Source organism: Elgaria multicarinata, chromosome 6 (assembly GCF_023053635.1).
Source record: "Elgaria multicarinata webbii isolate HBS135686 ecotype San Diego chromosome 6, rElgMul1.1.pri, whole genome shotgun sequence".
NCBI lineage: Eukaryota > Metazoa > Chordata > Lepidosauria > Squamata > Anguidae > Elgaria > Elgaria multicarinata.
In genome coordinates, this window is record NC_086176.1 from 93,740,357 (window position 1) to 93,763,584 (window position 23,228).

The window sequence follows — 23,228 nt, forward strand, 5'->3', positions numbered from 1 at the left end:
CAAGCAAGCAGATGACTGATCACCAGTGTCCCTGCCTGCTCACTCATTCCTTCCCAAGAGAGCAGATGGGCAAGCTGGCAGTGATGACTAGGGTGATGATCGAGAGCCACCGCTGCTTTTTCACCAGTATACTTTCCACATCCGGACCAGAGCAAGAGAGTGGATGAGCAAACAAGGGCCTGTGGCTGCTTGCCTTTTCCCTTACCTTTGCAGCTCCCCTTGCCTGCATTCTTCCTTTGGGTTAGAGGGAGAGGGTGTATTAAGAGGGCAGCAAGGGCGAGGAGTAGGAACAGCAGAGGTTCCAGTAGTCTGTGATGGGGCCTCCGCTGGGGTTAGGGCCTTGGCAAATGCCCAGTGATACTGAACCCCCACAGCTAGCCCCAATAAGGAGCAGTGACAGCAACATCCTTCATTTTACAGCCCAATGCAAGTGTATTTCAGTGTGCTCCAAGTGGTTAAATGGAATATTTCCACACATTCCAAGTTCTTTACACAATCCTAATGCTTTTTCCAGATGCAGGAAAGGTGAGTTGAGCTGAATGACTTGCACAATTTAGACCGCAATCCCATACACAAACTTACAAGGGAGTCATTGCCATTGAAATCAGGTGGCCTTGCTTCCAGGTGAAGATGTTTAGAACTGCATGATTAGAGAAGGTAAGCTCCTCAGAAGATTGACCTGTCTTTTTTTCTTTTTTACATATGCTACTCTGTAAAATGCATGTATGTTAATGGCACTGTATTATTATATGTAAACTGACATTCAAAGAATGACACACCCTCACCCACCAATATACCACGGGTCAGAGTCATCCAATGAAACTGTTTGGCAGGAGCTCCAGGACAGATAAAAGAAAATGCTTCCACATAATTAAGTTATGGAATCCCCTACCATAAGATGTAGTGATGGCCATCAGCTTAGGTGGTTAGGCACACTCATGGCTACTAATCATGACAGTTATATGCAGCTTGAAGGTTTCAGTGGGCAGCTGGCTTCTAAATGCCAGTTTTTAGGAGGCAACACTAGGAGAAGGCTAATGCCTTTATACCCTACATGTTGGCTTTGTGGAGGTACCAGGCTGGTCATGGTGGAAGAGAGGATGGTGGGGATTTGGATGGTCCATGTGGAACTAACATTGGTTTAAAAATAGAAATCTAATTTGTAAAATTCTTAGTTGGAACCCAAATATTGGTTGGAACCCGCATTGGAAAAAACTGGTACAAATTGTGTGAATTGATAAAACTGTTGAAACTGTTTCTGTATAAAAGTTTCTGTAAGAAACTGTTTCTGTATAAAGTTATTTGAATCTCACTGCTTGAACTTGTTAAGCACCACAACCTGGTGCCTGCCAGATGTGTTGGACTACAATTTTCATCACCTCAGTGATGATGGGAGTTGTAGTCAAACATCTGGTGGGCCCCTGGGTTGGGGAAGGTTGAACTAGTTCATACAATCAGATTTATTGATGAATGGGCCATGAGAGATCACACGCTAGACCAAATGTTCACATCTCAAGCACAATGCTTTTTAACGGTATCTGTTCACACATAGGTCATCAAATATAAGGGAATATAAAGCTATTACTTTAGGTTTGCATCAAATTGCTGTGAGTAAGGAATTCACAAGGGCAATTCCTCAAAAAAGGAGCTGTTAGTACACAATTAAAACATCACAATTCCAATATCCATCAAAGAAAAGCTTTATTGAATGTAGGCAAAATACATGGTTATGTCAACACCACATGGTTTTACAAGAGGGGGATGAGTACTTAAAGCTTTAAAGGAAGTTTGCAAGTGCTCTGTGGTTTAAAACAAATAGAGTGAAAAGGAGGAGTGAACAGTGACAATACTGCAATATTTCCTTGAAGGAGGTCAGGGCAGTGCACATGGTTCTCCCTCCTCCCACTCATTTAATCCTCACAACAACCCTGTGAGGTAGGTTTGGCTGAGAGATAATGATTGGTCCACAATCACCCAACAAGCTTTATGACTAAGTGGGGATTTGAACCTGGGTCTCCCTAGTCCAATACTAACTACTGCAACAGACCGGCTTTCATATGTCTCAATATGAGACATTGGAAGGATGAAATTAGGGTAGAGTTTTCTAGATTCTTAAAACTGACTTTACACCAGAATGAAACATTTACAGTGCTGTAGTGCAGAGTTTTCTTTCAATCAGTCAAGATTGTATAAATTATAGTAGGTGGATGATCGGATGTATGCTTGTTTACCACTTTCTAAGACAACGAAGAACTCTCTTATATCACTTTATTTTGAAATTGCCTGAAATCCATTTGTTGAGGCTCAAGTTTACTTTCACGTTTACTATGGCTTGGAGTCGGTCTCAAGAGACATTGTATTTTGCTAGATGGGGGGCTGATCTCTATAGCAATTTCCAATTCATATCATCTGTTGGAGTTCGCTATGTGAATTTGGACCACATAGTGTGTTTATCTCCCCTCCTTGTCAATGATCACCACATGGTGAGTTCTCATGGTTTATCTGGCTGGGAGTGAGAAGTAGAGAAATTCTTAATGGGAATGACTGGTCCTGTGGCAAACATACAGACCATCTTTTCAAATAAGTCTACGAAAGTCACTTTCCCATTCGACTTAGATGGCTTGAAACAAAACCACCACCACTAACAACAACTCCCCCCCCCCAGCTTATTAAAACTTCCCTTCCTGGTCACCTGCCCCGGGTATTTTTCAAACCTGGTTTAAACCAAGGGCAGTATCCAAAGCTGCCCTTGCACTAATGGGAGTGACCACCAATGCAATAGGAAGCTAGCGCTTTCTAGAGCAGCCAAAAAGTAGCATTTCCGGAACAGAACAAGTCAGTGGAGCTCACGATATGAAGCTCAGCTGACCTGCCCCCTTCTGGAAACACTTGTTTTGGGCTCATTTCCAGCGTGGCTCTCGGCAGTGGTAACTTCCCATTGTGCTAGTGGTCATTCACAGCGGTGCAATCGAATGAATGTGAGCTTTGGATGCTGCCCCACCTCTTTGTTCGAGCTCATCCAGCTTTGGCTTCGGATGTTCTTGTACCCATGGAAATGTTCCATGATGGAACTCACAAAATAGCCTATGAGGGATTTCCCCAGTGGCCTTTCATTCAGACGCTGGCCAGGCCTATATGCCTGCTTTACTTCAGCAAAGTTGCTGTGTCATGAGCTTTCTGACCCTCGGACATGAAATAAGACCCTGCATGCTCTGGTCACACCAGTGCGTATGATCCTAAAACTAACCCTTTCCACATTCAAAAAGCCATTCCTAGCAACCACATTCACTAAGCAATAACCGAAGCTGATGTACAGGGGGGGAAAGAAATCCAATTTTTATTTTTATTTTCACTCATAATTTATTTACAAATACACATTATAACTTTTATATACATTGCACATTTACATGGTAGAAAAGTACAAAACTATATATTTAAATGAATTTATATTTAACTCGCCATGTTTGAAAATATAAAATTGCCTCAGAAAAAAAAAGTATTATGAAAAGCAAGAAACTTGAACTGATAAAGCTTTGATATAATATTCTGTGAACACTTCGAATGAAAAACAGAAAGAACTTTTAAAAAAATGGAACTGCAGGAGCAACTGCAAGGACATAGCTAATAAAAACATTGAATGCTTGTGACAATGTATCTTTTTTTTTTAAAAAAAAAAAAAAGGACAGAGGATGCTCTCATTACATTTAGCCACATAGCTATTAACAGACTTCATAATCCGATCTTTGGGCCTGGATCCTCATAGTACAATATAAATGTCCAGTACTTTGAGATCACCTCAGTACATGATACAATCAGAAGAGCATAACCAAGGGGAAGAGGTTTCTTTAAAGACTACCTTATTGTACCCCAAATATATAGTTAAGTCAGTTTACAGCGCCTTTTGGTCAGTCAAGATTCCTTGTAAACAAATACCCGAGGGATCGTGGATATATGTACATAACCGGCAAGAAGGAAATGCAATAAATAAAAATGACAGAAACTGACATGCAAAGTTTTGTTAAAGTGGAAAAGAGTTAACGTCGGCAGAGATGAGAGTCGTGACGGGGAGGGGGAGTTAAGCTCTAAGGAATGGATTTATAGTTTACAAGAAAAAAAAAGCTTTACTTTACAAGCAAAAGACCTCACAATAAATAACACTGCTCATCCCATAACGATTAAATTTCTTCCAAAAAAATAATAATAAAAGGTGTACAGTCAATCAGACATTTTTAATGTATAAATTATAAAACATGACACAGTATAAATAAATGTCTACAAGATTCAACTATATGTATACTTTTTTCTTCCCCAAATAAATAAGCATACACTTATGTACAGTATGGACATTGAATTTCTTGCCCAATGGCTGTTCCAAAAGTGATGGAAGTTTTTACCACTCTAGAATGGAAGATATAGGAAAGCTGTAGTCCTGGTCCTCCTCTTCGTCCTCTTCCTCAGGATCTTCATTGATGGCTAGATAGGAGAATACAGGGGAGCTGTTGTTTAAATACGGACAACAACAGCTCAGAAGCAGCTGAGTGCAAGTTTTCAAAGCCCCCTGCACAGCCATAATAGAGTGTTGCATTTCTGTTTTACACGTGGCTCGGAGTAAGATGCGCTTTGGCATCCGCTGTTATGCAATAAAGTTTGTTTTTTGCACGTGTGTTTGTGTGTGTGTGTGTGTATGTGTGTGTTACATAATCTATGAAGTCATAACTGCAGCAAGTTCTGAAGACTCATTGGCTCAGGTTTTATTGGCAGATTCCTGAAATTAGATAAAAAGTGCTCTTGTGTTCTAGGTTTTTAATTGCTTTTGAGTCCTTCATTCAGAGGCAACTGCAAGAAAACAGCAGCCCACGTGGTTAAGTGTTAAGCTAGTTTTGGGAGGGGGGGGAGGTTGAGAGGAGGGTGCAATTAGGTTGTAGCCGAGTGTTAATCAAGCAAACAGCAAAGCACACGAAAGCAAACAATATTAAGGAAGGGCAAGAAATAGCTCGAAAGATGCATTTAAAGCAACCCTCTGGTGTTAAACACAGACCCTTTCCTACAAAGAGAAAAGGCACCCCGAAACGTTTGCTGTTGACTATCTGTTGCGTCTTACCAAGCACAAGACGTCTGTATAATATGTAAATCTCTTTATATAAGATCTTTCTTATACGCAGTTCCCTTTCATGTTTAATAAAGGCGTCAGTCTTTACTATTCTAGGGATTTTTTTTTCCTTTCAGAAGGTTAAAGTTCCTGGCAAGGTTAAAAATCTCACTTACAGTTGCAAGATCCTGGGTGCTTTACTTCTAAAAGCACACCCAGGGAACAGGCTGCTTCCTTCATGGCACACTCGCTCGGGTAAGTGGTGTTATCGCTGGCACAGACAGCTTCGTCCGACTTGTTTTCGGGGCACAGCTCGTCACAAAGGGCACACCGTCCTCTGCCCACTTTAAAATCCCACAAACATTTCTTCCCAGTGCTGCATTGGATGTCTTCGCAAGATTTGGCCTCTGCAAAAGATTTTCATTTTTAGGAGAAGGAGAAGAAGGCGGAGGTAAACAAAACAAAACACAAAAAGCAAAAAACAAAACAAAACCCTCCTACGAATCAATATTCTGACCATTGCTGCAGGGCAGCAGGAGATGACCACAAAACCCCATGGATACCCCACAGGAGGTGGTGGAGATGGGAGTGTGAGGTGCAGAAGCAAAGATCTAGAGGAGTGAGTTGTCTCCTGGTTTTGTGGTAGAGGGTAGGACCTTGGGCGTTACTTCTAAAGGCTGTTTGTGGAGATAGCTGAGAATATCAGCTCAAAGAGGGAGAGTTTTTCAGCAAAAAGTTTTGGAGTCTGTGACTACAAGCTCTGAGGGAACAGCGTAAAGTAACTGCTGAGGCCCAATTCCTCTACTTGCATTTGGGGGTGACTGCTCCAGGAAGAAAACCCTTACAATTCCCAAGTCTTATTCCTATAAACACTGCTTTAGATGCAATTGAGCAACAAACACCCACCCTTATGAGTAAATGAACACACACACACACACACACACACACTGCCCAGGTCTGCACTGACTTATACCTCCTCTTTGACCTTCAAAATGCCCCGAGGACACCTTGTTGAAGGCCAATTGGTGACCCACACTCTTCATCCTCAGCATGGTCATTTAAGTCTTTTGGCCTAAGTGCACTCCCATTGACCTCAGTAGAGCTTACTTCTGAATAACTAGGCCTAATCTACACTAAGCAGGATATTGCACTATGAAAGTGGTCTATAAAAGGCAGGAGCCACACCAAGCAGGATATAACACTATGAAAGTGGTATATAGTATGTGTCAATGGGTCCCAACGGTTGTCAGTGCACTTCAATACCACTATAAAGCAGTAGTGTGGCTCCTGCTTTTTATATACTGCTTTCATACTGCAATATCCTGCTTGGGCCATGGCTAGACCGACCGGGTCTAGCACGATGGAGGGGTGAGGATCTCATGATATGGTTATCGTGAGATCTCTCCCTTTGTCTACACACGGTGTGCGATGTCTGAGGAGGAAGAGGACGTCGCACCCACCATTTTGTTTTTGTTTTTTTAAAGAAGGAGTGCTTGAGTGTTCAAACAGCAAATGTGAGGTTTTTTAATAAATAAATAAATTTCCCCACTCCCCCCACCCCCAATGGTACACATACCATAAAACTGTACCCTGTGCCTGGCTCCTTGTGGTTACTCATGAGGAGCAAGGGCAACCTGCAATGCCCGGCCACACGTTCCAGTCTCAGGATCATCCCGAGACCGTGGAAAAAGTGGGTTAAAAGGGTAGGGCGATGTGCGTCATGTGAACGCACAGGGATGATCCTGAGGTGATCTCCAGGATATCACCCCATCTAGCTATGCTCTTGGTGTAGATTAGGCCTTAGAAATGGGCTACACAGATGATGATGATGATTGATGATGATAATAATTTCTTACCCGCCTCTCCCTCTGGATCAAGGTGGGGAACAACATTAGATACAAATACCATAACATACGTAAAACTGATTAAGGTAATAGCTCAGGAGCAGAGGCTTACTGCAAAGCTACTTTTCTCATATAAGCCACTGAGGCCAGATCTACACCTTGTGTAAAATCATTACAAATATGGAATAAAAAGTAGGATATAACACTATGAAAGTGGTGTATGGAATGTGGATTGTGCCCCAACAATTAACAGTGCACTTCAATACTGCTATAAAGCAGTAGTGTAGATCTAGCCCAGGAATTTGTCTACCACTATAGGTGTTACTTTATCATAGCAAAGCAAGGAAGGCTGTGTTATCACTAATGGTTCCTGTTGGGAATGGTCACTGCGCTTATCTTGTATACATGTGAATTTGGACAGAAATGTCACAAACTAGACACCTTCTTGCATGTCAAGGCCTTTCACCCTCACTGCTTACCATTTTTTTCTTTATTCCTAGCTAATTGAGGATAATATTTTATGCATTAGGTGAAATGGGTTCTTGGGCATGAACACTAATGCCGCAATAAGAGTGCAGTCTTATGCATGTTTAGACAGAAAAAAATCCAGCAACTCCCAGCAGGCCCCAGAATTTTTTTCTGCCTAAACATACATAAGATTGTGCCTTAAATATGTTAGTCTTTAAGGTGCCACAATGGTCTTCCTTGGCTTCATATGGCAGTAGAGGATGGGGTGGGGCTGTTAAAAAAAAAAGTCAAGATCCAGGTTCTTGACCACATCTAAAGTAGCTTTCTAGATAATAGCTGTTGTCCTTGTTTTCATCAATATATTCAGTACAAGCTTGATAACAAAGTTAACAAACGGAATCACACATACACACACCAAAGCTCCGTGGAGTCATCATATTCACTTCAATAGAACAATTCTAGAGTGCATTCGAACATAAGAAGAGCCATGCTGGATCAGACCAAGGGTCCATCTAGTCCAGCACTTTGTTCACACAGTGGCCAACCAGCATGATTTGAAACTTGCAACCCTAGAAATATAACAGGTTACCAGCTAATTAGATCACCTTATTTTATAATGTTGGAAGGAAATAGCTTAGGGCATAATTGCCAAACAAATGAATTTTTAAGTCCCATTGATTTCAACAGAAACATTAGGCACATGCTTAAATCCTTGAAATCAATGAGAAGTAAAAGTACTTAACTTCAGAGGAATCCTCATTCCTCCAGCCCCAAATATAAAGTGTAGTATTTCTGACCCCTTATCAGAGGAATGTATGATAAAAACACTTATACTGCTGTAACAAACATTTGTGCTTTATTTGGTGATTTCAGGAGGTTTCCTTCGTAATATAATATGCCCTACGCTTCATGATTTTTAAGGGAGAAAAGTTGTTTTGTATTAATGTGAAAAAAATATTTCCTAAGAACTCATGTCTAGGCAGATGTTTTCACTGGAATCCACACAGAAGCCCATGCGGTCTGAAGATGGCTTCAAAGACCTGGTATCCTAAAGTATCAGAGCTTCCAATAGAACCAGGGCCAAAGATTAGTCCTCAATAATTGTCAGCTGGATTCAATAGAAAGTTTACTTGACCAAAATATGGACTTTTGGATTCCAGGAGTGCATTCCTACTCATTTTTTTTTTAAAAAAAATAATTTTGTAAGTTCTAGCATTTTCTTTGACTGTGAAGTGGTTTTGGTGTGGCAGATGAAGAATAGAATGTCCTATGCATGGACTGTGCCAGTTTTTCTCCACTTCAGATTTCTGAGTCAAAACTAGAAATTTTGGTGAAGTGGAATCCCCCCCCGCCCCACCCACTCTTTAAAATAATGTTTGCCTGATATCTCTTTGGAGCCATTTTCCCCCTGGCTGCTCCATTCAGGGATTATATAACAAACAGGATGACATTACAACTCTATGTAGCCTATCAGATTTGGCTGCATAATGTGATTTAGGGCAAGTGACGGCAACTGAGGGTCAGAGTATTTGAGGACAAATGAAATGAATCTTTTTGCAAGGCGTTCCAAAAAACAGGCATTTTTTTCAGCACTGGCAAAAAAAGTTATCAAAAAGTAAATACTTTCAGCTCATCCCTAGTTAACTTGAGCAGCTTTCCCACAAAACCCAGGTCTAGCTTTATTCCAGTGTGGATTTTAAGATTCAAGGGTGACTGTGCATGGGAGAGGAAAGGAAGGAAATTCAACATGTGTCCATAGAGAAGAAGCTAACTTGCAGGGGAAACTGGGATACCTGACCATTGGTTAAAATTGTGCCCCAGTCTTTCTATTATTTATTTATTTATTTATTTATTACACTTATATACCGCCCCCACAGCCAGAGCTCTCTGGGCGGTTTACAGAAATGCTAAAATTGAGATAAAAACAAGTATCTTGTTTTTGATAAAAACAAAGTATCTTGTTTAAGATAAAAACAAGAATCTCCAGACTGCTCAGACTAGGGCCGTTTCTACACCTGCCTTTTTCCCCCCAAGGATCATCCTGGGATATCATCCCTGTGCATGCAAATGACACACAGGGGATCCTGGGAGCAGGCAGGGATGATCCCTCCATTTGCCTGGGATAATACTTAGGTGTAGAAGAAAGGGCCTAGTTCTCACACACAGCAGATGAGCTGGTAAATCTGTGTCCTTACTGTATTGCTTCAGACTGCAAGTATGACTCCACATATCCGAATGCTCTTCCATCTCAAAGAGAAAGTCTACAGAAAACTTGGATGTCAGAAAGCAGCCCCCCTAGTCTAGGTTGCTCCCTGATATTCCAGTTTTTGATGCACAGGATTTTTAATTTAAATGCTTGCATGGCAGAACATTAAACCATGTGAGCCCATATATACAGCACGAAGTGGTATAGTCCTACCACGGATTTATCACTTTGGAGTCAGACTCTAGAATCACAACAATCCTGCCACTTTAAGCTAAGAAAATATGTCTTCCAATATCAAGCGATGAACTTGATAAGTGAGCAGGTGTTTGAATTTGTATTTCACACATTTAAATCCAGCCCTCTAGACACTAACACCACACTGGCCCATTTGTACTAACATTCCTTTACATTAAAGCACTCTTTCCTGGTCCACCACCAAGATAGTTTGCACACAAGATGCTAAAAACACCTTTGATTTGGGAATTTGAAGCCTACCCAGTTGACTTTTAAGAAGTCTGGCAGTTATTTTAACAATGTATTAGTTCTATCCAGTGGAATTTTAGGATGTTTTTAGGATGATTTAACAATGTATATTATGTTTTAATTCAGTTTTATGTATTTTATATTTGCTGCTGTTCCCCGCCTCGATCAGAATGGAGAGGCGGGTAAGAAATATATTATTATTATTATTATTATTATTATTATTATTATTATTATTATTATTATTGGTTCCTCTTCTTACTCACTTGTTAGCATCGGGAACAAAAGTACCAGATATTTTGTTCAAATGTTACAGGTGAGAAATGACGAACCTGATTTCAACATTGCTGGTAAAAACAGCCAGTGTGTTCATACCTGCTGGTGTCACTATTAGTGACTCAGGAAACTCCTCCAGTTTGAATTGGGTATGGGGAAAAAGCAAAACAATTTTCTTGAAGCTCGGAAAATAGCTGGGTTCTTTCCAAGCCCAACCCTGATGGTGTCAACAAGATCATGACAAGGCTTTGTCTCTCTCCCATGCCCTTTGGGGAATTTCCAAGCCCCTCCCACAAACTACCCACCTCCTTCTCACAATTATATTATTTATGTTTATTGCTTTGGCAGCAGTAACAAGGGAATGAAGAGAGGAAGGTCTCCTTCCTATTTCCTTTCTCTCATGCTGGCAGGCTGCATGCCAGAAGACAGGTACACTGGGGAAAATAATTTTCAAGCGCTTTACATAGAGTTACAGAAACTACATTTCCCAACAGTACTGGAAAAACTACATTTCCCAGTACAGTCATAGCTGAGTGCAGGCCTTCAGAGAAGAAAGGGACTAGAGAAACCTTCTCCTCTGTTCCTGTGCTGTTGGAGAAAGGTAAATCATGGGATGGAAGAGAGGACTGAAGGTTTTTATCGACTCAGATTAAAGTCTGAGCCAGAAGAGAGTTTGGACCCACAATACTAGCCTCCTCTTTGAGGCAAGTATTGTGTTAACCAAAGTCTGGAAATACAAATTTGAGTACTACCACTAATATTGTACATATATTTAACTCCTGAGCCTCCCCTTGCTGTAACTTACTCTGACACCTGCCTCTCTTCTATTGTATGTACACCACATTGTAATCAGGACTACCGCATTATTAAGGAGAAATCTTAGTTGATTAATCTATGGTCTTTAGTTGATTACTTGATTAAATAATAGATTAAAAGTGCAATACATGCCTACTCAGAAGTAAGTTCAATTAAGTTCAATCGGGTTTACTCTCAGGTATGTGGGTGAAGGATTGCAGGCTTAATCTACATAAATTATCCTTGATAGGAGGGGGCACAATAGTTCTAAAGAAGAAAATGTATTTTGCTTTTAAATAATGTACACATGCATGCCAGCAGACATCACTTTGGAAGAGGCAACCCCATTCCCTCTCAGATAGAAAGCATGGAGGATTCTTTCCTATCTGCTGCTTTTATATGTATTAAAATATTTTTAATACATATAAAACACATGTATTAAACATGCTTTTAATGTGTTTAAATAGGGTGACCAACTGTCAGGATTTCCCCGGATTTGTCCTGGTTTTTGTTCTTTCCATGGTGTCAGGGGGGATTTTCTATAATTTTCAATAATGTCCTGGAATGACACACCTTCCTCTTTAAGGCTGCCATTAGCATGGCAGGAGGGAATGACATGCTTTCTTGAGGCACATCATTCCCCCACCCCGAGCTCCAATTGAGGTCTTAAAGGGGAAAGTGGGTCATTCCTGGACATTATAGAAAAGGCCCCAATTGGAGTGGATGGTGGTGGTGCAGAATGAAATCCTTTCCCCTCCTCCACTCCAATCGGGTTTTTTAAGGTGGCGGGGGAATAACGCACTTTCTGCAGGACTCAGAAAGCTGCTTCCCCAAACACACACTAGGTGTCCTCTTTTTTGGTTTCCCAAATATGGTCACCCTAGTTTAAATTTGTTGCTCAATTAACTCCCTCCCCCATTTTATTGATGACAATGTTTAAAATCAATTCGTCTAACCAATTTATCAGCGAATGGAATGATTCAAATGATACACTAAGCCATAATGTTTAGCTCAAAATACTTAACCACTGTGGCTTAGTGTGTCATCTGAATAGGGCCGGTGTGATATTTGTTGCAATATTTTGGATAGTGTGGAATAAAAAGCAGGAAATAACACTATGAAAGTGGTATATGGAATGTGTAATGCGCCCCAACAGTTATCAGTGCACTTCAATACTTCTATAAAGCAGCAGTGTCGATCCAGCCCTTGATGGGGTGAAATCAGATCTTGGCCAAAGACTCATCAAGAGTCCTTCATCAAGTCTCTCTCAGCCCAAGCAATACCTCATGGGACCTTTGTGGGCGGCAGCTATTATGCATGCAAAGGACTTAGGCCACAGCTAGACCTAAGGTTTATCCCAGGATCATCCCGGGTTTGTCCCTGCCTGAGCGCTGGATGCCCTGTGTGGCAGTTAGATGAACAGGTTTGACCCCAGGACAATCCTGTGATAAACCTCAGGTCTAGCTACGGCCCTAGTAAGTCAAAAGAGAGATATACATGATGAACACTAACAGTAAGACCTTCATCACTTCCTTGATCTGGTGTAGCGTAGTGGCTGAGAGACTGAGCTATACATAGGAAGTTCGAATGTTGCCTCTGCCCTGCATTCACTAAGTGGCTTTAGGAAAGCCATTCTGTCTCAGCCTCAATCCCTCCATCTGCAGTATGGCAGGATAATAACATTGACTTCCCTTATAGGGTTGTTGTAAGGATTAAAACTAAATAACACACATGAATGGTTTTTAACACTTTAAGGCATTATATTAAAATAATAATAATAATAATGATGATGATGATGATGATAATTTTTTGTACAGCCCCAGATAATAGAGATCTTCTAGTTCCAACGTCTGTCTCCCTTGGGGGAAAGGGAATTTCCCCCAACAATTCCTGCATTTTGCCATGGCCGCTGCCATCGCCCATAGCTCAGGCTGCCTCCATTTGGAGCGCCTCCTGCTCCCTATTCTGCTTTTCAGATGGACCTTACACATAATGCCTTGTCATCGCCCTCACAAAATAAGCTCAGGAAATGGCTCATCACCCCTCTCCTAGTCCTGGGTCCCTCCCTCTGCCCGGCTGGGTTATATCATCTATTTCTGAGTGGGCCAAACACACAACACATGTCTTTCTTCATTCTGGAGGGTTCGACTGGTTACAGGTAGGTACATCCAGGTGTCCTAGGCAATCAGAATCAAAGTAATTATCAGGGCTCACCCTGCCACTAGCCAGAGCGAGGCTACTGCCTCAGGCATGATTTTGGTTAACATGAAAGAGCAGCAATGGCTAACTTATTTAATTTATTATTTTATGTTTAATACCAGGGAGGGGAAGAGGTACTTGTTAGATTTTGTGGTGCCAAAATAATTCGACTGATATTAGATACTATGGCTTGCAGTGGTAAGGGTGGGGAGAGGTCATTTGCTGCAGTGCCTTAGGCAGCAAAATGTCTTGGGCTGGCACTAGTTATTCTTCCTCAGTTTTGTCGCTGCCTGGGCCTTTTACCCATCTTGACAGGGTGACCTGTAGGGGTTCTCTCAATTGGCTTGTAAGGGCTCAATGCTATGCTTGTTTATACAGAAAAAGTCCCATCACTCCCCAGCCAGATCCATTTTAATTTATTTGCCACTCTACCCATTGTTAAGCTTCCTCATACACAATATAGAGTATAATGGCCCTGTTCAGAAGACACCTCAAATTACGGTGGTTTAAAGTGTCTTCTGAACAAAGCCAACATCTATTATGATTAGAGTAATAGTAATATTTAATATTTATGGAGCACCTTTTCTGTGTTCAAAGTACTTCACATTCATTATTTCTGTGTTCTTCTACAAAATATTTTGTATAGTCAGCTACCACAGTTTGCCCTCATACATTTCCTCAGAAAAGCTACCTTCCTAAACTTGCACTCGCCAAGATAACAGATGGACAGTGCTTACAGAGGAGGATCTGAAGGCTGGAAGGAGGGGGTGCATCTCAGGAACGGAAAAATCCATTAAAATGTCTTGAAGGGGAGAATTATTCAGAGGAAGGGTTAAACACTCCTCCCATCTGCTGATTCTCCCAGGGCTGGGCCTACCATTAGAAAGAGTGAGACGGTTGCCTCAGGCAAATGCTGTGGAGGAAGGCAATGGCAAAGTGTTAGAGGACAGAGCTGTGTGTCCCGTGTGGTCCACCCTGTGCTCCCAAAGCAGACTCAAGTGTGGTGGGGAATGTTGTCCCACCACCAGTGTTGAAGGAAGTTTCAACGGCCAGTCTGGTTGGCTTCTGTCTGGAATGGAAGGGCTCCATTTTGTCCTTCAGGTCAGGTAGCAAAATGCCTTGGCCCAGCCTTGCCAACAAGTGCCCCACACCCCTGCTTAGACATGTGGTTAAGGTACCTGTGTTTCCCTCATAATGTCTACTTCTACCCTGTGAGGCAGGGATTTGAGGCCAAATCAGATGGCATACTTTTCTTCCAGCATAGGTGTATACCTCCTGTATGAGCCATCTAAAAAGACCCTTACTTTGTACTGCTCCCTCAGTTTTTTCTCCCTCATCCATGGTACTTACTGATACATTTTCCTTCATAGGCTAGGCCAATGGATCTTCCGAGCAGGCAGGTAGCTTTCCTCAGATGACAGGCACTCGCATATGTTATTCCATCATTCCCACAGAGATACTGTTCAGGAGAAGTAGGTTCTGGGCAAATCCGATTACATGTCACACAGTTGGCATTATTATTTTGATCGACCACACATGTGGAGCTGCCTGGACATAAAACATCCCTACAGGTCTCTGGAACAAAAAACAGGGGGCAGTCTGAACCCTGGAGCCATCTCCACCATCAGGTAGCACAGAAGCCATGACACAAATGACAACCATTTAAAAACATTTAGCAGCTTTCTTCATTAAAAGGAAATTACATGGTGATGCTCAAATTATTTTATATCCTATCCACAGCCTAGATGGACCACTTGTTGTCAGGATCTGAACTAGGATTCACCTAGACTTTGTCCTAGTGCCCCTTCTAGTAAACCTAAAGACAGTGTTAGAAGTTGGCATGGTTAGTCACCTGCCAGGGCCCATGCCCTTCCTGGGGGCCCATTGCCAAGGTCATATTGGCCCTGATGTTTTCTTCTTCTTTGCTGTTGCTACTTATTTCTTGCCTGCTCCCTTGTCAAAAGGGATGGACAAGTGAGTGGTGAAAGAAACAAGGGTGAGGAGGAAGAGATGTTCCTATTTGCTTCTTGCCAGCTGGCAAGCAAACAACTGGAAACAATGGCAGTCAGTTGGATGAGAAGCGAGACTCTATAGTGAAGGGGTCTTGCCCAAGTCCCTCCACCAAAACCCAAACCAAACCTGGAACAGATGTTGGGTGAACCTCTCAAGGCCACAGTTGAAAGACTGGAAGGTCCCACCAGCAGAACAATTGTTCATATACTTAAGTTCATTAGATTCAGTCCCCAATGTTAAAAGGAACAAAAATTGGTTCTGGCACTTTCTGAGGATACTTGGGACAAGAACAAAATGCTTGTAGACCTGGTTTATCAATGTTCTTGGCAGACACTGTTGCCTAGAAATAAGCCTCACCTACACACACTGTAGAACGAGGATGGGAATGAGATATTAGCATTCTAAGGTGGTGGAACTAATTCAGATTGGAGGTTGGTAGGTTCTCTTGTATAAAACACACGCACACAGTACCCAACAACAAGCTCCCTGAAAATAAAACAGCAAACTAATACATCAAGGAGCAGGCTGAATTTCTCTGTCATGTACTCATTCTTTTAAACGTCTAGGCAAGTTTATCTCTAAGTAGGGGAATAATTTAAAAGTGGCATTCAACACCAGTAGTCTGGAGTAATACAATGCACCCCATCATGACATGATTCTACCAACTCATTCTGCATATACACCAGGCCTAAGTTTCATAGATAGTTCCATTGACAGAACCAGTGTGGTGTATTAGTTAAGGTATTGGATTGGACAGTGAAAGCTCTGGGTTCAAGTCCCTACTAACTGGGTGACGTTGAAACCCCCTGGGTGACTTTGGGCCAATCACTGACCCTTAGCTTAACTTATGTCACAGGGTTGTTATGAGGATAAAATGGAGAGGATTATGTTAGCCACCTTGAGTACCTTGGAGGAAAAAAGAAAGATGGGATATAAATGTAATAATAAAATAAATGTAAATTTATGGAAGTGGCCTTAGCCACATAGCACTTGTCTGTTGATTCTCCCCTCTCAGTATTTAGAACTCCACCATATGTTATTATTTTGGGAACCTGAGCTACAATCCGCAACCTACAATCCCGCAACTGGAGTCTACAGTGGTATGCAAAAATGAGTAATTTACAGGTGGATCTTCATGCTTTTCTATGTATATCTAAGAGAGTATCTTTGTTGTAAACCTACTTTTGCATTTGCCCTGATACTGGACTTCAAGCTCAGGCTGTTCTTTGCATCTGGCTTTCAGAAGAGCACACTCATTCTTGTAGGTTTTCCCATCTAAGCCGCACACCGGGCCCTTCCATGTGATATTAGAGCAATCCGGAGCACAGACACACCGAGGTTTGTTCTTCTTGTTCATTTTACATTTCTTCCCAGGCCCGCAGTCCACATTCTCACAGGTTTCTAAAGAGGAAATGAGAGGGGAGCAGAGGAAGGTGGAACAGAAACCCAGAAATGTTGCTTTAATAATATCCAGAATCCCCGCCACAGCTCCACAAACCACAGGCAACACATGAGAGGATATTATTTTTATTGTTGACCCAGAAAATAAGAAAGATTATCCCTCCAGCAAAAGACCGTAAAATAAAAACTAACACAGGATCTTTCCATTTGCTGAGTTGGATGCTTAGAGGAGACTCCAAAGACTTCCCAAATGTCCCTTTTTCTGGAGACAGAGACATGGGATCACATTTGTGCTCTACCCTGTAATTAATGTGCATGTGCTCCATGCACACAAGCAGCAGCAATGTGCATTAGAACCCTCTACAAGAACGCACTGAAAGGATGGAAAAGACAACCTTTAACTACTCTGATTGTAAGGCAGGGTGGCTAATCCCCATTAACCAAACTATATGCATGTGAGTGAGATGCATGACAAAGCCATCTTATTGTAAAGCTGTTTCATGCTCCCTTCTCCAGCAATGCAGTTTCTTCCCTGCTCATCTAGTGTCCCTGACATATAGGGTTGGTTCTCCAAGGTCTTTCATTTTGAAGGTCATTGTAGCAGAGTCATCCCAAGGTTGCATGTGCCTGTATGAAAAGCCTTGGCTGCAATCCATTGATTTTTTATTCTAGAGTAATCCTGTTCAAGAAATTTGGACCTCTCCAGGGTAATTGGGTTGAGTTATGCCCCATTTTAGAATTGTATAGTACTTAATCCCAAAATTTGTATTAATGTGATTCGCTAAAACGGTCTCAGAAGCTTGCACATTTTTGTGATTTTTTGGTTGGCCTAATAAAGTTATTGTACTTACACGGATTTTGGAACTTTTCTTATGGTCACTACAGCTACCTTTTAAAATAGTAAACACATAGGTGGCACTAAAACAATGTTGTAATTGTATCACCCTCCTCACATACCATTTTCTTCTTAGAATCATGACTTAATTTAAGCCAGGATCAGAGCCTGCTTTGAATACCAGTAGTCTGTAGCACAAAAAGCGGGTAGTTTCCTCCCCACTCCCCCGCCCCCAGGGCAGGGCTCCTGTGCCCATAAGAGCTGAGTGATTCAGCAGATGAAGCTGCTCCCAGCATAAAGGTGAAATAGTTGGGAAAGTGCTACTTGCTGAATTTTTCCTTGTTATGCATCAAAGGCACAGGAGTCCTGCAAAGAAAAATTGTTTTCAAGCCTACCTGAGAAATATGATAGTGAAAGAATGCCTCTGAGTGTGTGCAGAGTTCCTTTTTTGTATAACTATAACCTCCCCATAATACATCTAGAATTAGGGAGTGGGATTCTTAGGTCAGATAGCATAGCTTCAAATCAGTCTTGAGCCCCAGGGCTACTTTATCTCGCTCTCTCTTTTTGCCTACAATAACACTCACCTTGCCTAAAAGAAGAAAGGGAAGCCAAGTGAGGGCAGTGCTTACTTTCTAAGAAAAAGAGTCACTGGGCTCAAGATGGTCTGGAAACACCAGTTTCTGATCTGGAAAGACCATAGCTTAGTGGTAGCAGTAGAGGCTGGTGGCTCCGATGTCAATGGGACATTGAATCCAGTTCGGGTTTCAGTCAAGAACTTTGAAGGAGCTATCCAAGGTGTGAAGCACCTTGGATAGCTCCTTAAGAGTTCTGACTGGCTCTGACTGGAACCTGGAGGGGATTCAATGCCCCACTGACATTGGAGCCACAAGCCTCCACTGAGTGGTTGAGATCCTGTTTTGCACGCAAAACGTCTCAGGTTCAATTCACAGCATCTTCAGGTACTGCTGACTAAGGCCCCTGGAGAAACACAGCCATTCAGCACCTAGACACTACTAAGCTTGATGGACTCAATATAAGGCAGCTTCCTATGTAGACCTTCTTTGTGATTATGATGACTCTTGCTAGTTACCCAGTGATGAGGGGAATGCACTCTGTATCTGCTCAGGAGCACTTCCACTTTTCACATGATGTAGCCCTGGGCATTGAGGACCTGGACTGGACTGAGCTATGGGCCAAAAGATTAACCCCTGACATGGCCAAGGGGGAAGAATTCTCCCCCTACTTTGGGGCCTGAGACTTAGTAGAAGAGCTTTGCATGCAGAAGAGCCCAGACCTAACCGCTGGCATCTCCAGGGTTAAAAGCATTGTTACGTTGCAGGAAGAGGAGTGGCTACTCAGCGTAAGTTTGGCAGACCAAAGGCACTTTGCTTCTAGATGGACAGCTCCTAGCACTACCAGTCAGAAGGCATTGTACAACTATTCCATCTTTACCTCCTTAATAGAGTTTTTGGGTGCCTCATTCACAGAATATTATTTCTAGATGACATCATCTTCCATTGACACGCTTCCTGTATTTTCCCACTGTTTCTTTCCCTTCTTTTAAAAAATTAGAAAGGGGCGGGGGGGGGGGGAGAGACAGTAATGGCCTCTGTCTGGAAGCTCCTTTTGTGGAAAGGAAAAACAAAACAAAAATGGAGAGAAGCAACAAAGGGAAAACATGGGAGGGTTCTGAGTGCAAGGTGAGATGTCTGGACCCCCTATAAAATTCTGCAATTGAGGCAGGGCGACTGCACAAACAGTCCTGTCTGCAGGACAGTCAAAATGCATTGTGCACCTACTCTGCCTTTTCCTCCTTAAGGGATTCCCCCCCTCCTTGCAAGAAGAAGAAGAAGTAAAAAAGAAAGACAAGAGGGGTGATGGGGAAACTGGGGAAGGTTACAAACAGAAGTTGGCTGGTCTCGTGTTTGAGGCAGGGCTACTGCAGAATAAGACCTCCGTTTGGAAGTACACTTTGACTAAGCTACATAGCTCATAAATGAAGACTGGCATCTTTGGGAGCCAGGTTTTTAGGAGCACCCACCTTTGCACGGGATGCAGTTGGGGGCGCCTCCGCTAAAGATCATCCACTTGAAAAGCACGTGGTCGCTGACGTCCTCTTCTGTCCACGAAGTGGTAAGCCTGCCGGTTTTACAGCACTCTTCTTTGCTGAGACCATTTTTGTAAAGGACCTGACAGCGGCCGTTTCTGGCTTGCCGGAGCCAGCAGTTCCCAGCTGCGATCAGGAAAAGAGAGGGAGGGAGAGAGAGAGACCCAGCCATATCAATGTCAGTTACCACTGACCCAGACACAACACGTGCTGCTTTCATTGACTTTTACTAGACTGTTTACTTTTTATTCGTCCCGTTCCATAACCTGAAGCTACTCGTCTGGACCAAATGGAAGAGCTGATCAAACAACCTGATCAAACCAGTTTGACGCCTTATTAGTCCATATGGGGAAGGTACGAGAACCGTGGACGGGGCGGGTGGGTGCTGTGGGGAGGGGGCTTAATTGCACGTGACAGGGGTTTGAAATAGATCTGGGGCATTTTAAAAAAAGAAGAAAAAGAAGTGTGTGTGTGTGGAGACAGGCAGACAGAGATCAAAAGAAGCAAGAATGACGAACTTATTTTCCTGCTCCATCCGCCCACCCCGACAACCACGCTTTCTAAAGAAATAAGTAGATAGAAGTTTGCACAGCAAATTTACGGGAAAATTTCATTGCCGCCCCATTCCTGGGGCTGCAATGTGCGCCTGATAGCAGTAACACTGGTGTTTCGAAATCTCCAAATTTTTCTGATTTCCTCAAGTGAAGAAATAAATGGCTTGTAGTGGAGGAGTGAGTTATCAAACTCTACACACTTACGCTGCTTTGGCAAACACAAGAGGAGGACGGCGGAGAAGCGCTGGATCACGCCAGACAAGTTTACATAGTTTCTAGTATTGGGGGAAGCATTGGGGATGATACACTGACACCAACAACCTTGAGTCTGTCTGTTACGAAGGGATCCCAGCCAAAAGCCCCGATCTGTCAGCCCATTTTTTTCTGAGATAATTTGAAGAATTTTCTTGAGATGAGTTCCTCGTGAATCACCAATGTGACTTTCTCCAACTATTCAGTGCAAATCGATTCTGTTTCTTCATCCCACAAACTACTAGGCTAATACCGCCACAAAGATAATAATAATAATACGACGTATCAGGAGCATCTTTTAATTTCTGTCTACCTAAGGCTACAACAGAGCACTAAAAGAGACAGAATAAATATCAATAACTGTAGAGGTATCTCAATAAAATAATCTCCTCCCAACGCACCCACACAACAGCCAGTATTGGGGAGGAGGTTGGGTGAGGACTCTTTGGAGTTGTATATATATATAGGTTTAAGATGGTTGTTTCTTAAAGGCTGCAGACCTACACACACTTAAGTAGGAGTAAGCTGTAGTTAATTCAGTGGGGCTTACTTCCGAGTAGCCATGCATAGGGTTGCGCTGTAAGACATGCTTTGCCGTTGTGAAATACAACGCACCGAAGTTCATTCACAGAATGGCATAAAATGGGAGCACAAAGAAAACCCTCCGAACTTGTGGGAAAAGTCTTTCTCGTCTAGGAGGGTGAGCCACGATCCTAAGGTGCCGTCGGGACCCTTAGGGGAGCCTTGGTGACTGTAGCCATTTAAAACCCGTACCAGAAACCGCTCACACATTCGCGTTCAAAACTAGAGCTAGTCGTGATCTGGTTGGTGGTCGAACTCAGAAAAGTTCCTAGCTGGCGGTGCAGCAGCTGATCCCGGCTGTAGCGTGGTAGCCATGCGAGATAAAAAATAATAATAAAAAGCTATAGCGAACGCGACTACAGCTAACGATGATGAAGGTGATTAAATCATAACGATGATGATGGTGATTATCTTTGCCTGCGCATCCGACCAAACACGGGTTTCCCTGCCATGTCGGCGCATTTGCGCAAAGCCTCTCGTGCAGCGCGATCCTAAGCACTTTTACTCGAAAGTAATAAGTCCCAGTGAGTTCAGTGGGACTTACTAGCTGTGTATAGGATTGTATCCTTAGTTCCACAGTCAACTCATCTGATGGAGCCTCTGGAGAACAGCGTTGGTGAGGAAGAAGATAGATAGGTGACAGAAAAGAGACATAACAGCTGGACATAAAAGGCGTAAAAGGTAGCTTACCCTGCGCGGTTTGATCTTCCATGAAGTGGCAGAAAAACATCAGGAGTAAAACCATGCCTGGAAAGATTCTCTGATTTAACATCCTTAGTTAATTTTCCCTCCAGCGAAAGAGAAGAAGACACCACTTCAAGTGGCAGGAGTAAGGCAAAGAGAAACGCGAGAGCACGCCAGACAGACAGCCTTGCCTATGATCGCTCTATTGAATGAACGTCAGGCTACGAATGCAGTCTCTCTTTAAATCTATGGGGTCTTAGCTCTGCGGTGGGCGGTCTCCTAATGTGTGTGTGTGTGTGTGTGTGGAGAGAGAGAGAGAGTGCGTGTCTGTGTGTTCGGGGGGTGGCGGGGAGATTTTAAAAGTTCAGTCTGAACACCTTTCCAATTATCCGCTTTTGGGGTGTTTTTTCTTTAAAGGTGCGCGCGCGCGCGCGCGCGCACAGACACAAATATATACATTCACTCCACACATACCCGGTGTTAGATCAAATCTACAAACGGGAATCAATGTAGCTCTTGCGCTCGTAGTAACAGGAAGGGGAGACTTTGTTGCTGCCGCCGGTGTGCGTTCGTGTGTTTTTAAGCCAACAAGGCAGGCTAGCAGCGTAAAGGCAGGAGACCGCTTGGTCCAGTCCATCTAAGGCGCAGGAAAGCCGGCGGGAGAGGGGACAAGGCAGACCAGGCACTTCCCTCCAAGGGATCTCGTGTAGACTGATTTAGAAAGCCCCAAGTCGTCTCGCCGGTTTGGAAAGGCACGACCCGAGCCTTTCCCGTTGTTTCCTCGCCCTTTCTCCATCCCTGACCCGTGGGGTGGGACGGTGGGTAGAAGCGATTTGCGAAACAACGGGGCTAAAATGGGCCCTTGTTTCTTTCTGCATGGGTAGGGGCGAACGGTTGCGTTTCGAAAGGGAGGTACGTAGGTGTGTGCGCGCGCGTGTTTAGGTGCTGGGACGCCCAGAGAAGCGACAGTCGTGAAGTCTCTCCTCCGGAGACGAAAGGACGAGGGTCGTGGTGCCCGTGTACGCGTCGGGTGAGCGCTCGCCTGCCTGCCTGCCTTCCCTCCCGCCCCCTTTCCACCGTCTCCCCACCACCAGCACCGCTCCCCGTCCCAGATGTTGTGGCCACTAATAAATCTCTAACCCTCACACCTCCAAACAGTAGTTAAGTGTCTGGCGCGCACTCCTCTCTCTCTCTCTCTCTCTCTCTCTCTGGGAGTCGTCAAAAACAAATCAAAGTTTAATACCTAGTTTAATACCCCGAGTGTTAGTCTTTTCACTTGGGGGCGTCTGGAGTACTGTTTAGAGTGGACTGGAGAGCTCGGGGAGAGGAGGAGATTGGGGTGTGTGTGTTGGGGGGGGGGGTAGAAGGCGGCGTAGGCGGTCCCTTTCTCCGAAGAATAAAAATAATAAGCATCCTCCGCGATTAAGGACGGACACGATT

At 43.2% G+C, this 23,228-nt stretch overlaps 1 protein-coding gene across 2 annotated transcripts; it reads right to left on the reverse strand.

Moving 5' to 3' along the window:
- Positions 1–1,684: 1,684 nt before the first annotated feature.
- FST (follistatin) lies at positions 1,685–22,044 on the reverse strand. 2 transcript variants are annotated; one of them, XM_063128080.1, is made up of 6 exons: positions 21,795–22,040; positions 19,651–19,842; positions 16,553–16,771; positions 14,708–14,932; positions 5,266–5,496; positions 1,685–4,473 (listed from the first exon to the last, which is right to left on the reverse strand). In XM_063128080.1, the coding sequence occupies exons 1-6, from the start codon at positions 21,874–21,876 to the stop codon at positions 4,391–4,393; spliced, it is 1,032 nt and encodes a 343-aa protein (XP_062984150.1). In that variant the 5' UTR covers positions 21,877–22,040; the 3' UTR covers positions 1,685–4,390. The 2 variants fall into 2 exon arrangements, with proteins under 2 accessions (XP_062984150.1, XP_062984151.1); XM_063128081.1 differs by having other exon boundaries at positions 4,380–4,765; positions 21,795–22,044.
- Between the last annotated feature and the right edge of the window lie 1,184 nt (positions 22,045–23,228).

Excerpts from the sequence above, each read along its gene's own strand:
- FST (XM_063128080.1), bottom strand. The coding sequence starts at position 21,876 with ATGTTAAATCAGAGAATCTTTCCAGGCATGGTTTTACTCCTGATGTTT. Across the intron at positions 14,933-16,552 it reads GTATCAGGGCAAATGCAAAA|AGACCTGTAGGGATGTTTTA; the intron begins GTAGGTTTACAA and ends TTTTTGTTCCAG. Across the intron at positions 4,474-5,265 it reads GCACCCAGGATCTTGCAACT|CCATCAATGAAGATCCTGAG; the intron begins GTAAGTGAGATT and ends TCTCCTATCTAG.